The sequence below is a fragment of the Zalophus californianus genome, chromosome 12, assembly GCF_009762305.2.
Source record: "Zalophus californianus isolate mZalCal1 chromosome 12, mZalCal1.pri.v2, whole genome shotgun sequence".
In the NCBI taxonomy this organism is placed as follows: domain Eukaryota; kingdom Metazoa; phylum Chordata; class Mammalia; order Carnivora; family Otariidae; genus Zalophus; species Zalophus californianus.
This window is the reverse complement of record NC_045606.1, coordinates 74,185,411-74,210,629: the sequence shown is the minus strand read 5'-3', so window position 1 is coordinate 74,210,629 and position 25,219 is coordinate 74,185,411. Positions and strand designations below refer to the sequence as shown.

At 36.9% G+C, this 25,219-nt stretch overlaps 1 protein-coding gene across 2 annotated transcripts in view; it reads right to left on the bottom strand.

Moving 5' to 3' along the window:
* The window catches only part of CFTR (CF transmembrane conductance regulator), a 165,030-nt gene that overhangs the window by 26,060 nt on the left and 113,751 nt on the right, over positions 1-25,219 (bottom strand). For both annotated transcript variants that reach the window (XM_027574650.2, XM_027574651.2), the window contains exons 21-22: positions 23,315-23,415; positions 9,215-9,466 (exon numbers count right to left, since the gene is read on the bottom strand). In XM_027574650.2, coding sequence (XP_027430451.2) covers positions 9,215-9,466; positions 23,315-23,415 — 353 coding nt within the window. The remainder of the gene's footprint in view (positions 1-9,214; positions 9,467-23,314; positions 23,416-25,219) is intronic.

The following is a 25,219-nucleotide window of genomic DNA, read 5'->3' as shown; positions in this document are numbered from 1 at the left end:
TGAGCCGAAGGCAGACACTTAACAACTGAGCCACCCAGGCGCCCCAAGAAACAGACTCTTAACCATAGAGAACAAACTGATGGTTACCGGAGGGGAGGTGGGTGGGGAGATGGGTGAATTAGGTGATGGGGATTAAGGGGTGCCCTTGTAATGAGCACCGGGTATTGTATGGAAGTGTTGAATTACTATATGTGCACCTGAAACTAATATCACACTGTATATTAATTAACTGGAATTTAAATTAAAAACTTTAAAAAAATAAATAAAAAATAATAAAGTCATATCACAAAATTTTAATAAAAAGCACCTTGAGTCCAAACCTCTATATCATTAGCCAGGGTTCTAATAACTAGGATAAATGACCATGTTCCTTTTCAAGAAGCAAATACTGAAAGTCTTTGAGAACTCAGTTTTTATGTTGGTGTAAGACTAAATTGAGAAGCAATCGGTAAATCTTTTGTTTAGCTTTAAAGTTTTGTAGTTAATCTCTGGTTCTTCTATATTATTGAACTGCTGATATTGCATTGTGTCTGACACGTTTTAACAGCAAGGAATCTTATTGGTTCATACCTAACAAAGTCTTCTTGTTTATATAATTGGCACATAATAATTCTTTTCCGGGATTTGTTTTTCCAAGCTTCTCAGTGATCTGTTGAATAAGGCCAGAGTACTTCCCGCAAATGAGCTTTTAAGGTATATCCTAATTCCAAGTCAGTGATTTCTAGTAACTTCACCGAACTTCCTTTCTGAGAATTTTGGATCAAGATAAATCAAAATATTATGTGGACAGCTAAACAGTGTTGAATTTGATGCTAGCTGTAATTGCACTGTACCATGAATAGAACAGTCTCAGGACATTCTTCTGAGTGCCTGATTCACTGTTTTAGTATTGCAACAGACTGAAACCTGCTATAATTATTTTTCATCTTCTGTGGTTTCCACAAATCAAGATACCAAATAAAATGAAACTTAGATCTCCAAAGTGATAATAACTGTACCTTTTATATATTTATCATTAATGAATCATAATTCTTTTTTTTTAAAGATTTTATTTATTTATTTGAGAGAGCGAGAATGAGAGAGAGAGAGAGAGAGAGAGCACGTGAGGGGGGGAGGGTCAGAGGGAGAAGCAGACTCCCCGCTGAGCAGCAGGGAGCCCGATGCGGGACTCGATCCCGGGACTCCAGGATCATGACCTGAGCCGAAGGCAGTCGCTTAACCAACTGAGCCACCCAGGCGCCCATGAATCATAATTCTTAACATAATAAGTTCTTGAGAATATGCTCCTCATAACTCCAAGATAAATTACAGAATGATTCAGCTATTAAATACCAATTTTTATCAAGACAGGATGCCATATGTGTTTAACAAGTCAAAGAGACATGTAAGTGCTTATGCTGCTACGATCTGAACCCTTGATACTGTTTGAATTGCTTCTGGCATCTCAGGATTTTGAAGAGACTACAAATAAAGAAGGCAGGTAAGCTCACCCAAAAGAATAGACCTTGAATTAGATATCTATTTAATCAGAGGACTGTCCAGTACTGTGATAGACATAATTTGCCACCTAAGGCATTTTGATAAGTCTACATTTATCATGAAGGACCTGGCTCCATATTAGAATCCCAGTCTGCATTTTGAGAGGAAAAAAAAAAAGGGAAAAAGGAAAAGATATTCCACTGGGGGAAGGTAATCTGGATACTAAAATTCAGGCAAAAAAAAAAAAAAAAAATCAAAAGCTTTTAAGAAAACAACTATTTGAGATTAAAAAGAAAAAATAGGGTTTTTTTTTTAAAGTAAAGGTTGTGAAAATCTTGCCCTATTTCTCATTGAAAGTAAAATTTAAAATACAGATTCCATGAAGTAAAGGCCTAAATTAAGAACAAAGAAGATAAAGAGACATCTCTTCCCTAAAATAATTGTTATGGACAAAGTGTTTTAATATGAAGACTGAATAACTTTTTTGCATAAAATACTGATTTTTAAAATCTTTCACCATGCTATGAACTGAATATTTGTGTCTCCCCCAAATTCATATGTTGGCCTTTGGGAGATGATTAGGTCATAAGGGTGGAACCCTCATGAATGAGATTAATGCCCTTATAAAGAAACCCCAGAAAGCTCCCTTACCGCTTTCACCATGTGAGGTTACAATGACAAGACAAACATCTATGAGGAAGTGGGTTCTTACCAGACAATGAGTCTGTTGGCACCATGATCTTGGACTTCCCACACTTCAGAATTGTAAAAAAATAAAGTTCTGCTGTTTATAAGCCACCCAGCCTATGATATCTTGTTACAGCAGCCCAAATGGACTCAGGCACACCATCTAATCAAGAATGTTGAAATCCATTAAAAATTAAACAAGAAATGCCCACTTGAGTCCTTTTCAAATGTTTTTTTTTTTTTTTCAAGAATATGAATTAGACCAGAGCTGATCTTGCAGGATTTTGGATAATCAAAATATACTGAACTTGAGTCTTCTTCTTAATTCAGCATGCAAGAAGTATGTTTGAGGCATTTTGTTATAGACTGCAAGATGCTGTTATAGGTTCTAAGGGCAAGGCAGTAGAAATAACAATCTTAAGAGAGCTGCTCAGAATAACATTTTAATAATCAATTCCTACACTAATCAATCATATGACCTAGAAGTGGGTATAAGTTATTCATACATTCATATTTAACATATAGTAAGCTAGGCAATGTGCTAGGTAAAGGGATGAAGAGATGAAAAACAGGACTTCCGTTTTTGTTCTTCTTATATTCCAAAATATAAGGAACTTGAATGTTATCACTCTGTCCTAAAAGTAAAAAGCTGACCAAACTGAAAAATCAAAAGTCTTCTAACATCTGTTCATTTTTAAATTTAAAAATTTAAATTTTGCAATACTCCAGAGCATTAAAGAATTTTGTTCGTCATAAGGCCTCCCCTAAGAGAAATTATTTTATGAGACTGTAACCTACTGGGTTTTTTATTAGAACCCAATTGATCTAGGGAATGAAAATACCCAACTCCAGCTCACATTAACCATCTTGTGGCACGCAGTGAAAGCAGTACAGAGGGAAATTTATAGCATTAAATGCATATATTAGAAAAGACATATCTAAAATCAGTAGTCTAAGTTTCTACCATAGGAAACTAGAAAAAGAAGAGTCAATTAAATTGAAAGGAAACAGAAGAGAAATAATAAAAATTAGAGCAGAATCACCTAATTGAAAATAGGAAATCAGTAGAGAAAATCAATGAAAGCTGGTTCTTAGAAAAGATCAATAAAATTAATAAGCTTCTAGCCAGGCTAACTAAGAAAATAAGAGAGGTGACATAAATTACTAATATTAGAATTGCAAGAGGAGACATCATTACATATCCCATGGTAAGAGAATAAAGGAATACTATAAGTAACTATATGCCCACCAGTTTAATAATCTAGATGAAATGGACCAATTCCTCAAAAGATACAGTCTTCCAAAGCTCATACAAGAAGAAATGGACAACCTAAATAGGCATATATCTTTTAAAGAAATTGTATCAATAATTAACAACCTTCCAATTCAGAAATCTCCAGGTCCAGATAGATTCGCTGGTGAATTCTACCAAATATTTAAAGTAGAAATTCTACCAATCCTTTACTTCTTCTGGGAGATAGAAGCAGAGGGAATGCTTCCTAAATATTCTATGAGGCCAACATTAACAGAATACCCAGACCAGGCAAAGATATTAGAGACCAACATTTCTCATGAACATAGAACCAAAACTCTTCAGCAAGTTATTAGCAAATCAAATCCAACAATGCATAAAGAGTTTATATATATCAAGACCAAGTGGGATTAATTCCAGATACACAAGGTTGGTTCAAAATTAAAAAATGAATTAATATAATTTATTCTATCAGTGGGCTAAACTAGGAAAAATCACATGAGTGTAAGAATAGATGCAGAATTCATTTGACAAGTTTCAATGCTAATTCCTGATAAAAACTCTCAGCAAACTAGGAATAGAGGGGAACTTACCTTAACTTGATAGACATCTATAATAACCTTATAGTTAACATCATATGTAAGGGTGAGAAACTCAAAGACTTCCTGCTAAGATCAGGAACAAGGCAAGGATGTCCCTTCGTGTAACTCCTTTTCCACACTATATTGGAAATTCTAGCTAACGCACTAAGACCAGAAAAGGAAATAAAAATCATACAGATTGGGAAAAAAGAAATAAAACTGTCTTTGTTCACAGATGGCATTATTATATATGTAGAAAATCTAGAAGAATCAGCAATGAAACTCCTGGAACTAATAAGTGATTATAGCAAAGTTGTAGGATACAAGGTTAATATACAAAAATCAATTGCTTTCCTAAATATCAGCAATGAACAAGTGGAATTTGAAATTAAAAACACATTACCATTTATATTAGCTTTCCCAAAATAAAATACTTGGATATAAACATAAGGAAGGATATACAAGATCTAGATGAGGAAAACCACAAAACTCTGATGAATGAAATCAAAGAAAAATTAAGTAAATGGAGAGATGGTCCATGTTCATGAAAAGGAAGATTCAATATTGTCAAGATATCAGTTCCTCCTGACTTGATCTATAGATTCAATGCAATCCCAGTCAAAATCTCAGCAAGTTATTCCGTGGGTCTGACAAACTGATTCTAAAGTTTATATGGAGATGCAAAGACCCTGAATAACCAACACAATACTGAAGGAGAAGAACAAAGTTACAGGACTGACACTACTCAATTCCCATGACTTTGACTTATAATTGACTTAAAAGATCAAGGCTGTATAATATGAACACCTTCAGTTTACCAGCTCTTTACTCATCTTTCTCTTTAACTCCAGTTATCTGCTTTCCTTCTGTCTCAAAAAACAAACAAAATAAAACAAAACAGAACAAAACAAAACACACAAAATCTCTATAGTACAAAGGCAAAATCCCTCCACGTAGCCATCCTCTTAGGCAGGTGTTCTTGCTATCTCTTTCCCACCACCAATGTTGTTGTTCTACATAACTCCTCATTTCAGTACTCACCCATTCCCTAACCCTTTGCAGTTGGACTTCTACCCTCATTTCTCTACACCTAATGACTGTCTTAAATTGGGCTCTTAAACTTGAAAGGGCATGTATCAGTGATACAGACCACTGTCTCTACACCCAGAGTTTTTATTCAGTAGCGTTGAGTGGGGCTCAAAAATATGCACTTCTCACAAGTTCTCAAAGTGATGTAGATGATCCTGATCCAGGGAACCACACTTTAGAGAACCACTGCTCTCTTAAAGATGACCAAAGACCCCTTAGCAGCAAAACTGGGTAGGATTTTCTGAGTTTTCAACTTCCCTTATTACTTCAGCACCCAAGACTCATAATTTCGATCATCTTGCTTCAATCCTGTCTTCTATTTTAATCCTTTATGGATCTGCCAATCTGATCAAACCAGTCATTGTTTTCTGTACATGCCCCATGCCTTGTATTGTTCCCTCTGCCTATAGCACTCTTTTTCACTCACCTTTGCTTGTTCAAATACACAGTTCAAGTCTCAAAGTCTCCCTCTAAATGCCACTTCCTGTGGAAAACTTTCCCTGAATAGCCCAACTCCCAGCCAACTGATACTAACTGCTTCCTCCCAACCGTAGCATTTTATCTTTTATTCAAGGGTATAACAAGGTTTTTGGAATCTAAAGCTTATACAATATGGAGGAGGAGTTCTTTCCAGGAATAAAGATTTCAAAATTAGAAATAAAATATTAAGTACAGGGCCATGGAAGGGGCTCAGGCAGGTAAACTTCTCTGAAATTTAAGCTTTGTTAACTTCACAGTGATCCACCTTAGTTCTTACTGGATCTTGCATTTCTCCCTTTAGATGGCCATCTTCTGGGACAAATATCTCTTCTTTTCTCTCTCTTTCTCACTCTATCCTTTGGCTCCTTCTTTTTCTACTTTTAAGGAAAGCAGGTGAAAAAGAACTTTAAAGTCAGCCAGATCTGGGTTTAAGATCCCTGCTAACTCACTCACTTAAGTGAACTTCAGTTTCTTCCACTGCACAAAAGAGGTAATAATATCTACCTTTGAAATTATAGTAAGATCAAATGTGATAGCAAATAAATGTCTTTAAACAGTGCTTAGGACATGATAAGCACTTGATAAACATTAGTTTCCCTCTTTGGATGGCAAGATCCATAGCCTTATGTAAGTAATTTTCAATTCCCCCAAAGCACCTACCATTCCTTGCAAAGAATAGTTACTGAACACATATGGCCTATTTTCTATATAAAGGTTCAGAGAACATGAAATGCCTAAGCATACTGCTTCTTCCTCATTTCACAGCAGCTCTTATTATTACTCTCACATCAAGGAAACTACCTACAGAAATGAGGACTCTGCAAATCTGTCACTTATTAGTTGAATTTCATTTAGTGGGCAATTGAGCATCAGTAAAGCAAAGGGTTGGGAGGATGCCAGGAGGAGGGAAAGGAAATAATTTACCAGGGCTTTTCACTCTGGTTTATATCAACCTATTTGCTGCTGTTGTTTGTAACTTGACATCACTTTTGGAATCTATCATGGTGGTCTCGAGGACATTCTCAACTGCCTATGGCATTCACTTGTGTGCAAAGCAAAAGAGAATACTTAATTATGTGTTTTCTCACATAACAAAAGGAACAAAAGCAAATAATTAATTTTACATAGTTTCAAAGCATAACAATGTAAACAACCTCATTCTAATAATAAGGGATAAATTTAATCTAAATCCTAGTCTTTCCATTTATGCTGATTTAAAACTGTTTTCTCTCTAAAATCGCAAATGAGAGAGGAGAAATAATAACCAACGCCACAGAAATACAAACAATGCACTATTTTGCACTGTTGGTGGGAATGTAAATTGGTACAGCCACTATGGAAAACAGTATGGAGGTCCTCAGAAAGTTAAAAATAGAAACTACCCTATAATCTGGCAATCACACTACTAGGTATTTACCCAAAGAATACAGAAATACTAATTCAAAGGGATGCATGCACGCATATGTTTATAGGAGCATTATCTACAATAGCCAAGATATGGAAGCAGCCCAAGTGTCCACTGATTGATGAATATATGAAGAAATGTTATCTATAAATATGTGTGTGTGTGTAATGGAATATTTTTTAACTATGAAAAAGAATGAAATCTTGCCATTTGCAATGACATGGATGGAGCTAGAAAGTATAATGCTAAGCAAAGTACATCAGAAAAGACAAATACCATATGATTTCACTTATATGTGGAATTTAAGAAACAAAAGAAATGAGCAAAGAGGACAAAAAGAGAGACAAACTAAGAAGACTCTTAATTATAGAGAACAAAGTGATGGTTATCAGAGAAGAGGTGGGCTGGGGGATGGGTTAAACAGGTAATGGGGATTAAAAAGAACACTTGTGATGAGCACCAGGTGTTGTATGGAACTGTTGCATCACTATATTATACACCTAAAACTAATATAACACTGTATGCTAACTAACTGGAATCAAAATAAAAACTTAAAATTAAAAAAACTGTTTTCTCACAAAAAAAGGAAAAAAAAAACAAATCCCATTCTTGATGAGCAAAAACACAGTAACAGGTAATTTTAGTAGTATGTGAATTTATTTATCCTAACTGTAAGATCAAAAAGAAGAGCCGGGGTGGCTCAGTCAGTTAAGCGGCTGCCTTTGGCTGGGGTCATGATTCCAGGGTCCTGGGATCGAGTCTCGCATCGGGCTTCCTGCTCAGTGGGAGCCTGCTTCTCCCTCTCCCTCTGCCTGCCACTCTGCCTACTTGTGATTTCTCTCTCTGTCTCTCTCTCTCTGTTTCAAAAATAAATAAAATTTAAAAAAAAAAAGAAGAGTCAAAATTTCTGCTGTGTCACTTCAAGCCATTTAGTATGGTATACAGAAACATTTCCTCACCCTACATTTCTTTAATAGAATTTTTTCCAAAGCATCAAATTATGAAATATTCCTAAACCGATGGGCCAGAGTAAGTGATAATAGTCTGTTGTATACTGGTGACAGTGATGGTGGCCTAACAAAGTTTACTGACCATTATCTCAATGGTAAAAAAAAATCTCTATTTGAAATTAAACCACAAAGAGAGAAAGTTTTAAAATTCAGTTTTCATAAGAAGTGGCTCTCTTGTATGCTATCTCAATTTTAAAAAATAAAGCAATCAAAGGAATATAATAATCCTGTCTAGATTCATGGAGCAGCCCAAAATAAGAGATTTGAAATATAAAATATAATTTGAAATATATTTGAAATATAAAGTATAACACCACAATTCTAGAACATGAAATATAGGGAGAATAACTGTCCCTTTCTCCAAGAATCAATTCCAGAATTGGTATATCTGAATGCCATCCATGTATTCAGACCAGGGCTGAGATCTATAAGGACCACTTCAAAATAATGCATGGTTATTTTTGCTTATTAAACAATAAAATTGTTGCTTGGTAAATAACTTTTGCTTGGTAAATTATTGGGAAAAAAATCTAAATAATCCAGGGGTGCCTGGGTGGCTCAGATGGTTAAGCGTCTGCCTTCGGCTCAGGTCATGATCCCAGGGTCCTGAGATCAAGTCCCACATCGGGCTCCTGGCTCAGCGAGGAGCCTGCTTCTCCCTCTCCCTCTGCGTCTCTCCCTGTTCATGCTCTCTCTCTCTCTGTATCTCTGCGTCTCAGATGAATAAATAAAATCTTTAAAAAAAATCTAAATAATCCATACCTTGATTAGAATTCCAAATAAACAAACTGAACTAAGCTAAGAAAAAAGTACCACTGGTTTGACAGAGTATAAATTAGGTAAAATTCATGAAGAAATTAGATAGAATAAACAAAATATTTCTCTTACCTGAAATGGAAGACAGTTTCAAGATGCAAAATCTAAAATATTTTATAATTTTGGTTTATTTAACAGCTTCTTTCAGTTAGTAACCTAGCAATCGATTAGGCATTCTACAAGTAGAATCACACTCAAAATGAACCAGCTATATCGTTTCTGGCCCCGGCAGACTAAATATCATATGAAAAAATAATGGCTTTATAATTAATAACTTGAAATATGTATATTCAATTTTGGCCCTAGTCTACAACAATTTTGTTACCAATGGATTTTACCAAAACATTACTTGAGGTTCCTGAGATTTACTTAACTAAACACAGGTCAAACAAAGCAAGGAATATTTAAATCTCACCCTCTGGCCAGGGCTTATTGAGAAGGAAATGTTTTCTAATATGGCATTCCCACCATCTATATACTTTGCTGTGAGGTCTTTGACAGTCATTTGACCCCCTGAAGGCCAGATGTCATCTCTCACATGATGATTCTCAGTAATCAAAACTTTTGAGAGCTGGGCATCCTTGGATGGTTTGAATGACTTGGTGGATGGTTTACTTTCTTCTGTTGGCATGTCAATAAACTTGAAGACTCGGCTTACAGATCGCATCTGAAATGAAATAACAATATTTTATGTTTGTTTGTTTAATAACTGCAGGCAATGTCCTAATTAGTGTGATGTTTCCTTAAAAAAATAACATGTAAGATGTGACGCTGCTCATTGTCACCTGGTTATTTATCAGGAGGTTTTTCAATGAACTAACAGGAAATAATTGGATATAATGAAAAGGTTAACCAAAGAGAATTAACTAGGATTTATATAAATGGGCTCTGTATAGACCTGTTTATTTTTGTGATCATTTAATTCTCAGTTATGCAAGCCACACATAAATGGCCAAATTATACTCAAAGGAATAGATGATGTCAAGGGGAAATTTTTTCTTCAACTATGAGCAACACTGCACACTGTTGTACAACTGGTATATTATAATAAAATGTTCCATGCCTCAAAACCACTACTGAAGATTCTCACCTTTCTCTCAAACTGTCTGAAAAACTCTACAATTCTGTATGTCAGCTGGGTGGCAAGTGAGGCTTAGTAAATTTTGAATGACTTCACAATAGTCTTCAAACAAATTTAAGTCATTGTTCTATATCTGTGGTTAAATAATTACATTTTTTATATTAAATTACTTACAGACCAATTTCCATTGCTGACATTGTAAAATGTCACTGCATATAAAAGTTGTATTTGAAATTAAATACACGGTTGCTCTATAAATCTATTCACGTAATATTTAACAAAGTATATCTGTAATGTATACAGAAATAAAAGAGCTCAACTATTTTTCAAAGGTGCTTAAATTTTTTAACAAGAACATATTCTTCTGGATAGTTATGATTTATTGGAATTTGGAATATAATTTTAAAAATAGTCCTGCAAATAAAAGGCACTTAAAGTATTTGAAAAATTCATAAAGGAATAAAGGAATGAATATGTGAATGATTACATATATATGAATCAGTAAATGAATAACAAGAAAGAGTTGAAGACTTTGAATTCACTCAATTCCTATTTTTGATAGATAATCCTTGATGGGTCAGCCATGCCCAGGAGTTATTAGCTTACTGGAAGGAAATTTATTGCTTTTTTTTTTTGTCTTAAAAGTAATTTTTTTAAAGATTTTATTTATTTATTTGACAGAGAGACACAGCGAGAGAGGGAGCACAAGCAGGGGGAGCAGCAGAGGGAGAGGGAGAAGCAGGCTCCCATGGAGCAGGGAGCCCCATGCGGAGCTCAATCCCAGGACCCTGGGATCATGACCCCAGCCAAAGGCAGACGCTTAATGACTGAGTCACCCAAGTGCCCCATCTGAAAAGTAATTTTTTTTTAAGATTTTATTTATTTATTTGACAGAGGGAGACACACCGAAAGCAAGAACACAAGCAGGAGGAGTGGGAGAGGAAGAAGCAGGCTTTCCGCCGAGCAGGGACTCTCTGTCAAGAATTCAACCCTCTTGGGGCGCCTGCATGGCTCAGTCGATTAAGTGTCTACCTTCAGCCGGGTTCATGATCCTGGAGTCCTGGGATCGAGTCCCATGTATTTAAGTGTCTGCCTTTCAGCTCAGGTAGTGATCCTGTAGTCCTGGGATCAAGTCCCATATCAGGCTCCCTGCTTGGCAGGGAGTCTGCTTCTCCCTCTCCCTCTGTCTCTCCCCTGGCTTGTGCTCTCTCTTTCTCAAAAAAATAAATAAAATCTTAAAAAAATAAAAAATAAAAGAAGAAAGAGAGAGAGAGAAAGAATTCAACCCTCTCCTTTACAATGTTAATTTATAACCTTATTTATAGTTAAGGGTTAGATTATTGGAAATGATTTCTTTTGCCAAAAAAAAAAGATGAGAAGAAATGTATTCAAGGCATTTACTTCTATTATTGCTATCTTTCCTTATCAAAACATGAAATGAGAAATTTTTTTCATCTTTACTGTGGAATTATTGGTAGATAAATCAGAGGAATTTAAATACTGATCCTTAACTGAATGTTAAAAAATTCCAATCTTAGCAAATGTAATTGTATTGCCTGTTTCACATGCTACTGATCAAGCTTGCTGTTTGTGAAGTTCTTCCATCTAGAAATTCTGTTGCTTCATTTTTTTCATCTTGAAAATATCTTCATATCATCTTCAATAATTTTTCAAGATTCAAGAGGAGAATCCTTTTAAACCAAACCCATTGTTATTGGAAGTGAAATATCCAAAGCCCACACCCATTATAAATAACTCTAGAGTGGCTCCCACACATAATAATTTCAATTCCAAATTATGAGTGACTTTCAGAGGTTGTTAAATCCTGATTCAGTTATTTTTTTATTAACTTTGAATTAAAGTATACTCTTCCATTTCATCATAATTAATTTTCCTAGAGAGCTGCTAGCCTCTATAAGGTCTGGAAGATCAATTAGAATTGTAACTACCATTGAGATGGAACTGCCAGAGAAATAGCTCAAATGCATTTAAGGGGTGCCTGGGTGGCTCAGTTGGTTAAGTATCTGCCTTTGGATCAGGTCATGATCCCAGGGTCCTGGGATCGAGCCCCACGTCAGGTTCTCTGCTCAGTGGGGAGCCTGCTTCTCCCTCTCCCTCTGCTGCTCCCCCTGCTTGTGCTCTCTCTCTGTCAAATAAATAAAATCTAAAAAAAAAAAATGCATTTAAAATATTTTATTGTATTTATCCTGCATAAGAATAATATTACACTCTTGAAATGATTGAGAGAAATGCAGAAATGAAGCTTAATTTTATGAAATAAAGTAAGTCTGTTAACATTTCTGCATGTCGATGCTGTGAAGAATTCCAAACTAGTCTTTGTTAAGTGCTTTAGTACATCAAGGAAGACACCATATAAAAAAATCCTTTATATTTTAATACTTCTAAACAGTAAGCAAAACACTTAAATATTGGTACTCAAAATTATATGTAGTGCTATTAGAAAATCACACTTAAAACCATTATTTTGGCAGCACTGAAACATATACAATTTTTTTTGCATAAGGAGTTGTGAAGAGTATAGCAAATTACATACTCCATTAGTGAGGCTTACCACTGAGGGTGAATCTAGAACTTCTAATGTCAAATGTAGTAAATGGAATATACCTATCAAATTTAGAAAATGAAATTTTCAACTCATCATCTTTCATATAGTCTAGTTGCTTAAAGTGACCCCAAGACAGGCTATTATAGTTACCCACAGCATAGTCAAATATCCCTGACCAAGAACAAATTCATCTTAACAATGGGCACTCATGGGCGCCTGGGTGGCTCAGTCGGTTAAGCGTCCACCTTCGGCTCAGGTCATGATTCCGGGGTCCTGGGATCGAGCCCCGCATCAGGCTCCTTGCTCGGCGGGAAGCCTGCTTCTCCCTCTCCCAGTCCCCCTGCTTGTGTTCCCTCTCTCGCTGTGTCTCTCTCTGTCAAATAAATAAATAAAATCTTTAAAAAAAAAACAATGGACACTCATCCACAGCATTAGAGCAGACATTCATTCAATTCAGCAGGTTAGGACATTTTCTGATGGGAAGAAAAGGTGGGTGGTGCAGACACCTGCTTTATGACCAATTTTGCAACCACTGAAATGCCATTACTGAATAGATGATGTGGCCAGATAATAAGTTACTAATTCCTTGTACCTCACAGGCTCTCCAATTGGGACATTCTACTTCCACTGCTTTTTAAAGGAGAAGCCACAAAAGAACCAGAGCAAAAAAAAAAAAAAAAAAAATCAATTTTGGTTTTTCTAGTTTCAAAAGTTGGCTTTTGGAACCAGAGATGGATAGTTTGAAATTTTGAGCCACATGAATATTGGCTGTTAAGTTTCAAAAACCAAAGCTTGAAAGACTCAAAGCACAGTGCTTATGCAAAAACAGTAGCCATAGATGAATTTATGATGGATGAGAAAGAGCTCCTCTCCTCACCCCACCATCTGACTCATGAATGACGGTAACAAGAGGACTTAGACACCAGTTCCTTTAAAAAGGAGTCCTGTCTTGCAACCAAACGCTAGTTCTATCCTTGAGTAGATTTGAGGGATTTTTGGAACATAGAAGGCCTATGCCTCAATATCAAGGTGAAGCCCAGGAACGAGGCATGCCTTAGAGAAACTTCCAGTATGTGGCATAGCATGGAAGCAGTAGAGTGGGCATGGGTGCTTGGCATGTCTAGGCCCAGATAGCTTCCGATTCCCCTGTATTTCCAGAGTGGTGCTAGAGAAAGGCCAAATCCCAATCCTTTGGTCCTTCAGGGTCTTCCATGCCTTGGGCATGGAGGAAGTTGAGAGAGAGCTCGTCAAAGAAGAGCTCACAATCAGGATCAAAAGAACAAAAATGCAGTCTTCCTGGACCATACACCTGTAGGTCAAAGAGCAACATCAATGCCTCAGAGACAGCACAGACAAGGGGCAACCTAGGGCCAGATGCTACCTCCCCTCAGTGTGCTGGCATTCTGTAAACTCCATTCAGAATTTAGAATTGCTTCTTGCACTCAGCAGCACATGTGTTCAAGCAGAAAATAAATTCAACTATAGCAAAAGTAGAGTCATTTCTTATATACTCGATTTCACTGCCAAAGATTCATGGCTGACCAGGGATGGACCCCAGTTTGGTGGAACCTAAAGCTTAAATAATTGAAGGGTCTCTTCTTATGTGAAAGCATCAAAATTATGCATTTATAATTAAGTATAGGGACTCCGAAGGTGTCCATGCAAGAGAGGGGACCTGAAGCTGATATGATACTCCATGGGGCTTCATGTTAAGCCAATGTTGCCTATTACAGTAACCTTATTCAAAGCATTCGTTGTTGTATCTTCCCCATCTAGGGCTTAGCACTGAGCAGTCCCTTAATAAATCTTTGTTGAGGATGAGTGACTCCATTGTTCTACCTCATCTGCTGGAAGGCGTATCTGGGCAGGGTGAATGACAGCGCTGAGTCCCTCAGCAGGCAATCGAGTCTGCCACTGTACCTCTCAGCTTCTCAGTCTGGAAACAGACATTGCTATTTGGATTTGAAGGAAGTGGCAACATACCAAACTATTTAGTCTCATCTAGCTGTTTTCAACTGAGCTTTTTATTTTCACTTAATCCTTTCTCTCATTTAGAATGTCTATTAACATTTTCAGGTGATACATAAAAACCACCGTGTCACTGGATGGAAATTCAGATTTGGCAATTCTCGGAGTGACTGTAGACTGCGGACGAGCTGCGTCTTCCTGCGCAGTGAAGGGGTTTCCTGAGGAGGAATGAGGGGCAGCTCTACTTGGCCCCCTGACAGGAAAGTCTCAAAGTAGCCATCACCAGCTTAGGTGAGAGCATTTGTCTTAGACTTTGAGAAATAAACAATGAAGGCAAAATGAGTCTCAGGCATGAGATGCTCAACCTATTCTTCATGTGAAGTGGAAAACCTGACAATCTGTACAGACTTCTACGAAATTCAAGTTTAGCCAAAATGAGGTGGGATTTTTTACTTGAGAATTAGCTGCTTTAAATTTCTGGTTTTTAATGATGTATCATATGCTGACTAACATAACATAATAAAATTAAATTAAAAATAAATTTGTGGTTTTGCTAAAACAGCCTTATCTCGACCTTATTTTATAAGTGATATGTTCAGTGAAAAAAAAAGTGATTCCTGATTTTCCTTTTCCCTCTCTGTTGACAATGAGGGAAGAAAAGGCTTAAAGACCTTTTCTAGAGTAAGTCAGAAAGCCAGACTCCCCTCCTCCGCAAAAATATTTGCTCTATTTCCTTTTATCCTTTTGGTTGTGTAGACAACAGGGCATCAAAATTATGCATGAACATCTAAACTATATACTTAATACCAGAAGAGCCATGAAAACGGAAAATATATTTCATACACCCGACATCTGGTGGGCAACACAGAGAGTTCATAACTGGTTGTTACAGGAAGATTACAAGAAATAAATATGAAGACAATCATCTGCAAAACTGATACAGGGTGAAAAACTTCGCACATTTTACAAGAGAAATTTTCAAACCATGAAGTATATAAAAGGAAGGTTTGAAACCATAAATCCTTCCTGCTAGGTCCAAACGAAATGTTTTTCAGGACTCACTAACATAGACCTGCAACCCAAAGTCACATTACAGTCATTAGCATAATCTTTAGGTCTTGCACAGAGACTTATGAGATAATGGTTATCATGAAAACAAATTCTCTGCCAAAAACATATTCCTGAAACTTTGGTCTATCTATCTATGTCTACCACTTATGCTCCTAGGCATTTAAAAAGTCAGTCAAGGGCTGTATTGCTATAAATTATTAACAGAATAAGGGAGCTACTTATAGTGTACTATACACTCTAATTCTTTGTAAATTATTATAGCCTGCTATCTACACAAATTGTTCATTGCCAACCTGTGGCAAATCACATGGCAAATCAATGTTACTTTTTCTGACTGCAAGAAGTAAGAGAAATGGTGTTCTTAACATAAGAGAAAGAAAATCCATTACAGCTAATGACAATAGGCATAACCTAAGAAACACAGAGGTATCAAATATGTTGGTGCCTATTTTCAGTAATTAAGAACGTTAGTAATCCTGGTACTAAGTGTGCCAACAGGCAGGAAAAATTCTCAAGTTTACCCTTTAATTTGAAAATCTCACATCACTTACTGAAACTACCACTCAAACTCTGATATTATTATTTTTTAAAAGCAACTATTGTATTTTAAAAGCAATGACCAAAGGCCATCAGCAAGTGCTTGATGAATAAAATTGGGTCCATGTGGTATCCATTAAAAGTATTTCAAAGAAAATCTCAAGAAAAGGGGTCTAAAATATCATATCAAAATACTTTTCAAGGTTTATACAATTTTAATAAGATTTTCTCTAAGCATCTTAATTTTGAAATATTTTGGCTTCCCCAAAGTACTGTTATTAAGTGTCATCCTTTATATGTATTGTAGATATATTAGTTAATATATAGGGCAAAAATGATTTGCGGGTGGTCCATCAATTCCAAAGTAAATTCTATTCCATAGACCACAAAACTATGGCCCAATGGCCAAATCCAGCCACACCCAATTGTTCACATTAGCTTTGCCCTACAAAGGCTGAATTAAGAGTTGCCATAGAGACCATTTAGCTCAGAAAGCTGAAAATAGTAACTATCTCACCCTTTATAAATAATGTTTGCTGACCGCCTGCTATGACACACACAAAACATCAGAGCTAAAATGAATGTTAGCCATCATCTAATCCAGTGATTCACAAGTCGAGATACACACATTAGAATCACCTGGAACACTTTTAAAAATATAGACATCGTGCCCAGTCACCCTCCCCCTGACCAAGAGAACTGATTTAATTGATCTTACAGGACCCTGAGTAATCTATATTTTTGTAAAATTTCTTCATGTGCTGTTGAGGTTGAAAACATCTGATTTAATCCTTTCATTCTTGGTACAAATGAAGAAACCTAAACTCAGGAAGTTAAAGTGACAGGCACAAAGCTCAACAAATTTTCTAAACTTTCCAACACTCCAGCAATCCTTTATGGCTCTCATAAGCCTCTCCTACTAATTCAAGACTCTAGAACATCTCAATGGCACTTTCTCTGTTGGCTCTAGTTAACACACTAATTCAGTTCTTTGTTCTGCTCCGACAAATGCAATGGTAAATGACTTAGTCACTGGAGTTTAGCCGTCAGGGATGGTGGCAGATAGGTCCAATTCCTGTGGGCGTCTGTAATAATGCCTACAGACATGCCAATCAAGACGTGAAATTTTTCATATGAAAAGGATTCAGAAGAGAATGTCAGAGCTAACATTGTCCTTAGAAAATTTCTAACCGAACTGTTTCCTTTTACAAAGAGAGAAGTGAAGCCCTCAGGGGGGTGATGACTTGCCTAAGGCCACACAACATCTTGGCGATAAAGCAAGAGTGGAATGCAGAGTAGAAAAGCCTGCAGGATAGAAAGAAAATGTTTGGATGAAAAGAAGTCTTGAGACAGATGTCATGAATGGAAAACATGCCACAAAGCCTCATGAGAACGGAAAAACAAAGATATGATTAAGAGACTACTGAAAGGGGGGAAAATAGGATAACTGAATCCTCCCCTCAAATTCTTAGAACAAAAACTGCTTTCAATACAAGAGAATTAGGCACCAGGAGCAAAGAAGAGAAGCCAGGTTCCCCTTTTCTCATTCTTTAGTTGGTCACTGTACCACCACTGGTCACTTGATCTTTACTGGAATCCAAAATAAACACAGGCAATAAAAGGATAAAGGAGAAACAGAGGGAGTTTCTATTGACAGAAAACTCTTCTCAGATTGCATCACTCTTGCAAGAACTTTCTGGAGCCTCATTAACTGGAATCTAAATGTGAGCCCTGCAGATACTCAGTCTTCCCTGCTCATCATGGTGGCTTTCTTCCTCTTGTCTTATTAGGAACACAGAGTACAACAGGCATGTCTTATCTGCTGTGGTAGTTAGAGAATTAAGGAAGCAGGATACTATTCACATGCTCAGCTCTTTTAGTTGTGCTCACTAAGTGGTAAACAGTCCTGAAAAATACATGAATTGTCAACTGCCTCATATTCAGACTTTGAGTGTAGGTAATCCACCAGTCACCAGATGGCCCGATATTGCTAAGTTTGAAACATCACCTCTGCACCCATTCTAACTCTTATTTAATTTTCATTCATTCACAGAGGCAGAAATACAGGTATATACATTGCCTGTTTAAGATACATAATGCTTACGGAGCTAACAATAGGACAAAGAGAAGCTTTACATACTAAAAATGGCAGGCATCTTGTGAATCCAAAGAAAATAAATTAGTAGAGAGATTTGTTAAGAATACAAAAAACTGGGGCGCCTGGGTGACTCAGTTGTTTAAGCATCTGCCTTCGGCTCAGGTCATGATCTCAGGGCCCTGGGATCCAGCCCTGGTTTGGGCTCCCTGCTCAGTGGGGAGTCTGCTTCTCCCTCTCCCTTGCCCCCCGCCCAACCTGAGCTCTCTCTCTCACTCACTCTCTCGCTCTCAAATGAATAAATGAAATCTTAAAAAGATAAAAAGAATACAAAAAATTTAAAATAATAGCTTTAGCAATAACAACTGTAATTCATATAGTACTTGTATGGAGTTAAAAGGAATTAACACTTCTTTTTTCAACCCATCTACAGAATGGCATAAAATACACAAGTGAAATAAATAGAAAGACATATACACAATTCATGTTAAAATGAAGAGTGAATTTGAAATAACAGTGTTTAAAACATCATGATATCAACTGAAATAATTGGAAATTCCCTATAATGGGGGTTTCCAGTGGGAATTATTAAATTTGACTCTCTGGAATTTTACTATTTTTTAAGTTTCTGGGGTGATTCACAACCTACTAAACTATATCATTCATAAGGTGACAATGTTCAGATGATTTTTTTCCAAACTTCTATATCTAGCCAGACAAATGAGTAGGTAGAATAGAAGCTTTGTTCCCTTTTAATGGTCTCTTGATACCCCATGTGGTATCTTGAGGAGATTCTAGACACTAACTTAGGCCCCAAAATGTCAAGTTTACTGGAAGACATTCTTATCACTGTGCTTTCTAAACATAGAGAGGGGTCAAGTTGGTAGTGTATCTTCAGAGAGCAGGGGATTGGTCTAAACTAGAGATATGAATGAGTGATTGAGAGATGGCTTCTATAGCATGGAGTTAGATGCTAGTAACCAGAGAGGAGACAGAAGAGGGCTGGAATATAGCTAATGTTCAGAGATCTGTAGGAAGAGGAGGGGCCAGCAAAAAGAACTAAGGAGGAACCCTAGAGGTAGCAGAGACAGGCGGGAGGTGCATTATGGTAGCGAGAGAAGAAAGTATCAAGGATTTGTCCCTGGCGTAAGTACTGTTGAGAGGGTAAGGGAGACAAGGACACTGGCTCTGGCAAGATGTTGGTCACGAGTCATGGGGCTGATGCAAACAAAGTGAAGTAGGCTGTGGCAAGAATGGGAAGGAGGAAACGGAGACAGGCCCTCTTTCAAGAAGTTGTGCTATAAATAGATCAAAGACAAGAGGTGCAAGTTAGACATCAAGGGAAGGTAGTTTTATGATGGGGACAGAGGTGCCACAAAGAGCAGTTAATTGCATATTACTGGTCTTTAAATAGGAACAAAGACACAGAGGGACGGGAAGGCAGATGCGGAGAGGTGACGTAGGCTGGTGCAATTGGTGGAGAGAAACAAGGAAATTCTTGCTAGTTGCATCTGGTTTTTTCTATGAAGTATGTAGCCAGATCACGGGCTGAGAGTGCAGGGGCTGGAATTACTGGTGCTCCCGAGAAAAGATAAGAAGGTGGGAAAGAACTATCTTAGGGAATATAATAAGGAATTTATTAGGAAAATGTAATCAAAGGGTTTTTGGTCAGCTTTGAGTGCTGATAACCGAGATATACAGTCAGTTACGAATATAAAGTGACATGAAGTAACAGTGAGGAAGTGTTATCCTTCAAGTATTACCCTTACTGGTTGAAAGCTAACAAAAGCCAGGCACCTGGGTGTAAGCAACTGATGAGCAGTAAAAGAAAAGTCATATTGCCATTTTTATAGCTTCAGAGTTCTGTTTATGTTTGATTCTGTGCTCGTGTCTAAACTAGGCCAGAGAGGGCACCTGGGTGGCTCAGTTGGTTAAGCAACTGCCTTCGGCTCAGGTCATGATCCTGGAGTCCTGGGATCGAGTCCCACATCGGGCTCCCTGCTCAGCAGGGAGTCTGCTTCTCCCTCTGACCCTCTTCCCTCTCGTGCTCTCTGTCTCTCATTCTCTCTCTCTCAAATAAATAAAATCTTTAAAAATAAATAAATAAATAAATAAATAAATAATAAATAAATAAACTAGGCCAGAGAGGTAAATGAAATATACTTTCTAAGTCTAAAGATAGTTTTTTTCCTGAGTAGCTCTGCACTGGAAAACTGGAAATGTATTATCAAACAAAACACCCTCTTTACTGCATTTAAACTCAGATCTAAATTCCGTTAAGACACTCAGTAATGTAACATGAGAACACAGTGAATTTTTCCTTCAGAGGCCACAAGGACCTTCAGTGTTAACATTATATAGATGTGAAATTTGAGGGCACAGCTATCTCCCCTCCTACCTGCAACACATGCCAGGTGAAAATGAAATTACTATACAATTTTAGTAGGGACACAAGTAAAAGCAATATGATGGGAATTTATAACTAGATGAATGTCCACAAGGGTCCAGGGAAGACCGCTTATGCTATTTGGCAGGGAAATGAAAACTAATGTGATCACTTTGCTGTTCAAACAAAAGAACATGACTTTTTAAAATGAGATCAAATGCAAATATTGATACTTTTCATAGGCTGTATTATAACATAATAGTTCTTTGCAAAGATTCTTTTATGCCAGAAGATCAAAGACACAATGTCAAAGCACAGGGTTATGAAGCTTAGGATGCCCATGTGAAAAACTTAGAGAAGTCAACATATCTTAAAGAAACGATTTTTTTTTTACACTAAACTTTAATGGAGATTGGACATGCAGAATAGAAATGTACCAGACAAAGGTTTCAACATCAACTGTATAGAGGTTGTTTCATAAACAAAGAAAATTAATACAGCAAAGGAACTGTGCATATACAAGGTAGAGAGATATTTTTAGATAAAGAATTGACGTACATGAGGATTTTTATTGTAAAGGCAAAGTTGTAGAAAGTTTGAACAAAAAATTAAATAAATGTAAGCACAATACTGATTTACTCTTCTCCTGCTATTTTCCAACAGAAACATTTCTAAGTACATTTATGAGACCCAACCCCAAAAATGTTAAGAGTTAAGTAAGGAGATAAATGAAGCCACTGAAAAAGTTGGCCAACCTCCCAAAAAATAATGTTAAAGGAAAAGAGAGAAACCCTACTATAAATCATGTTAGGGTTAAATTACATTTCAATGAATTATTAAAATGCTTTGCTTAAATAAAATATTAGGACACATGGGCAGGAAGAGGGCATGATAAGTTTTGTTTTTTCCCTAGAGATATTATTTCATGATGATATTTGTTCTTTTTTTTAAAAAAGATTTTTATTTATTTATTTATTTGAGAGAGAGAGAGAGAGAGAGAGAGAGCATGCAAACAGTAGGAGGAGCAGGGAGAGTGACAAGCCCTCAGGGCAGAGCCCAACACAGGGCTCAATCTCTTGACCCTGAGATCATGACCTGAGTCAAAATCAAGAGCCCGCCACTTAACTGACTGAGCCACCCAGGCATCCCATGAGGATATCTGTTCTGATAGGAATTGGTTATAAAATTTTCACAGCTGAATGAACATGTGCATTCTGGGACCATGGGACTTATTAGGAGAATGGAGAAGGAACTTATGCAAAAAGTGTAAGGACAGTGTTTTAAATACAGTCCTTCTCAACCTGGGTCTCTAGCCCTTCTGCAAATGTAGTCATGGATGACTGATTTTAAGGACACTATTCCAGGCAGACTAATCAAAGTTGATGATGAATCTATTCTTGAAAATCATGTATTTTTTTTTAACAAAAGTGGGAAATCTGTCTTTCTTCCTTTCATCTCTCACTCTTGCTGCCATGGGATTTGTGCCCCTGACACAGTAGTATTCACTCAGTTATATACTAATGCAGGCTCTGCATTCCAGAGAACCAAGACAAGAGAAACAACAAAACCAAAACATGGTCTTTGTACACACTAATAAAGTATATAAATCCGTGGGAATATTGATCCAAAAAAAAGAGAGAGAGACAGAGAGAGAGAGAGAGAAAGCAAAAAGAAACACTCTAGGAATGAGAAAGGAGATATCACTAAAGCCTGGAAATTTAAAAATTTTTTTTAAAAAAGAATGTTATGAAAAGTGTAATGCTGATAAACTGGAAAATCCAAGATAGGGAAGGGTTTCTTTTTTTTTTTAATTTAATTTTTTATTTATTTTATTTATTTTAATTTTTATTGTTATGTTAATCACCATACATTACATCATTAGTTTTTATGTAGTGTTCCATGATTCATTGTTTGTGCATAATACCCAGTGCTCCACGCAGAACGTGCCCTCCTTAATACCGATCACCAGGCTAACCCATCCCCCCAGCCCCCTCCCCTCCAGAACCCTCAGTTTGTTTTTCAGAGTCCATCATCTCTCATGGTTCATCTTCCCCTCCAATTTCCCCCCCTTCATTCTAAGATAGGGAAGGGTTTCTTAAATAAGATACCAAAACATAAAGGGAAAGATTAACTTCATTAAACTTAAAAGTTTCTTTTCATCAGAAGACACTATAAGTTAAGCCACTGACTAAAGGACCATGTTTAAAATATACAGAACTGACAATTAACCCAGAATTCATAAACTCTCATGAATTAAGAAAAACCTCAGCCTACTGGAAAAATGGGCAATTGACAGAAACAAGCAATTAACAGAAGAGGAAGCCCATAAAGTCAATAAATATGTATTAAGCAGCCCTATTTGCTTAGTAATCACTTCACATCCATCTGATTGCCAAAATTAAAAGGTCTGACTACCTTAAGTGTTGTTGAAGCTATGGACTGATGAGAATTCTTACCCTCTCTTGATCGGAGTATAAATCGGTACAAGATATTTGAGAACAATTGGGCACCATCTGGTAAAGACGAATGTGGGTGAATTCTGTAACCCAGTAATGACACTCCTGTGTATCTGTCCTACAAAAATCCTTGGCAAGGATTTTTCACTGCAGCACTAGATCTTGACTGTGGCTGTCTATGTGGAGGAAGAAAGAGATATGGGTCTAATGAGAGATACATAGTAGCCTTCGATTTATTTGTGATGTTTTACTCCTTAAGCTGGGGGTTGGGTCTGTAGTTGTCCCTTATGTCATTACCTATGCTTTTTGGTTTGTTCGTATTTTTCATGAAGGTTAAAAAATAATAATTACTTACCAAGCTGTCCACATCTATGCTGGAGTTTACAGCCCATTGCAATGTACCCATAATATTCATGGCTAATGTTAGAATAATACCAACTTCTCCTTCTCCTTCACCTACAGGTGGGAAAAAAGATATAAACAGGCTTTATGTTATTTCTCTCTTCTGTGAAACACTTTATGCTGCTCCTAGGGCATATGTCATATTAAAGTTACATTCCAATTCTGTGCTAATTTGAACCACCTTTCATCTCAGTTCACCACAATATCTACCACTAGTAATAATATCCTGCATATAGTTAAGTACTCAACTGATGTTTTTAATTAAAGAGTGACTATTAGGAAAGAGTTGCCCTTTTAAAAAAAAAAAAAAACTTCAGATATTGAAGGGGCTGCTGGTGTGGGGTAAATACCATGGTCCTCTCTTCTACTACACCTCTGTAAGTAATAATACCTTCAAAGACTACGATGAGCAATGCAAAAACTTCTGTGTCTTGATGAGCTCCTCCCCAAAAATGTCAAAAGCAGGAGAAAGGTGTGTTTGAGCAGCATCCATTAGATGTTCAGATATGTCTCCTGCCTTTGTGAGGAGGACTTTCTCTGCTAATCAGATGCTTTGGGGGAGAAAGAGGACTTAGGGTTTCATGAGGAAGTCTAAACTCATGGGTCTACCATTGAGAAAGGGAGAAAACTGCCTTTTATGTTTAAAAAAAAATTACTAGTTTGCCCAGGACGAACAATACTTAAGTATTTAATTAGAAGAAATAGTTTTCAGGGCTGGAGGGGACCACTAATTTATGGCCATAAAAATTTTCTAATAGGAAAGTTCTTAAAACTTCAGGTTATCAAGTCTCTGTTGAGAGTCAATCCTGGCAACTGTAATGCAGGATGAGACTGCCACTAGGTTCCAAAATTGGGAGAAGTAATTTGTCCTATTCTCATTGATTGAAATTTTTTCTTCCACATTTCCTCTGACAAAAGACAAACCATAGACAGTAGGCATGTGCTTTTCATACTAAATTGTTTATTCTAAATAGGTAAGATCTATCAGATTTATTCATACTAAACTGTTTATTGTAAATAGGTAAGATTTATCAGTATATTATGCATTCTGAAGGTTAAGATGAAAGTAAGATAAAATCTTAATAATAATAATAAAGAAGATTTATGGGTATTTACTAGGGACCAGGCACTATATTGTTTTGCACAAATTATCACATTTAGTACTCCCCACAAACTATAGGATAGGTAGTATTATTATATATACTTACAATATGGGGAAAATGAGGGCCTTAGAGAAGCTAATTAATATGTACAAGTTACCATGGCTAAAGACCAAGAGAGGCAGGATTGGTATTCGTCGTGTGGCGAAACATTCACTCTGGCTGAGAATCAGATTTGCCCGACAGGTCCTGAACTAAAGTGATCTGTCAATGCTTTGACTACCAGCCCTAGTATATCTGGACTCAGACCCTTAACCACTATTTTATAGCACATGACACACTGTGAACAAATCTTTGTTCATTCAGCCCTCTTCGATCCTGTTTCAAATAACTTAAAGGAAAAAATGTTAAATTCTGAACCTAATGAGAAACTTGACTGTACTGCTATGGATTTAGTTCATTTGCCCGCTCACTTATATTCATCGCATAGAGTCCTTTCCCACCGTGCGAGCTGAGAGAACAATGAATGTGGGGACCCTGCTTCCCTCAAAGCAGCCAAGGTGAGCCTGTTTTCTGTGCTCTCCAGTAGTCTGTAACTGGACAGAGGAACGCTTCTGTTAACTCAAGTGTTCACCCGGAAAACCAGTCTTCAGAGAGAGAGAGAGAGAGAGAAATGCAGCAAGCAGCCCCAGAGGATTGCACACAGGCAGCATCCGGCCTCAAGAGATGAGAAGAACTGAGTCTCACTCCACACACAC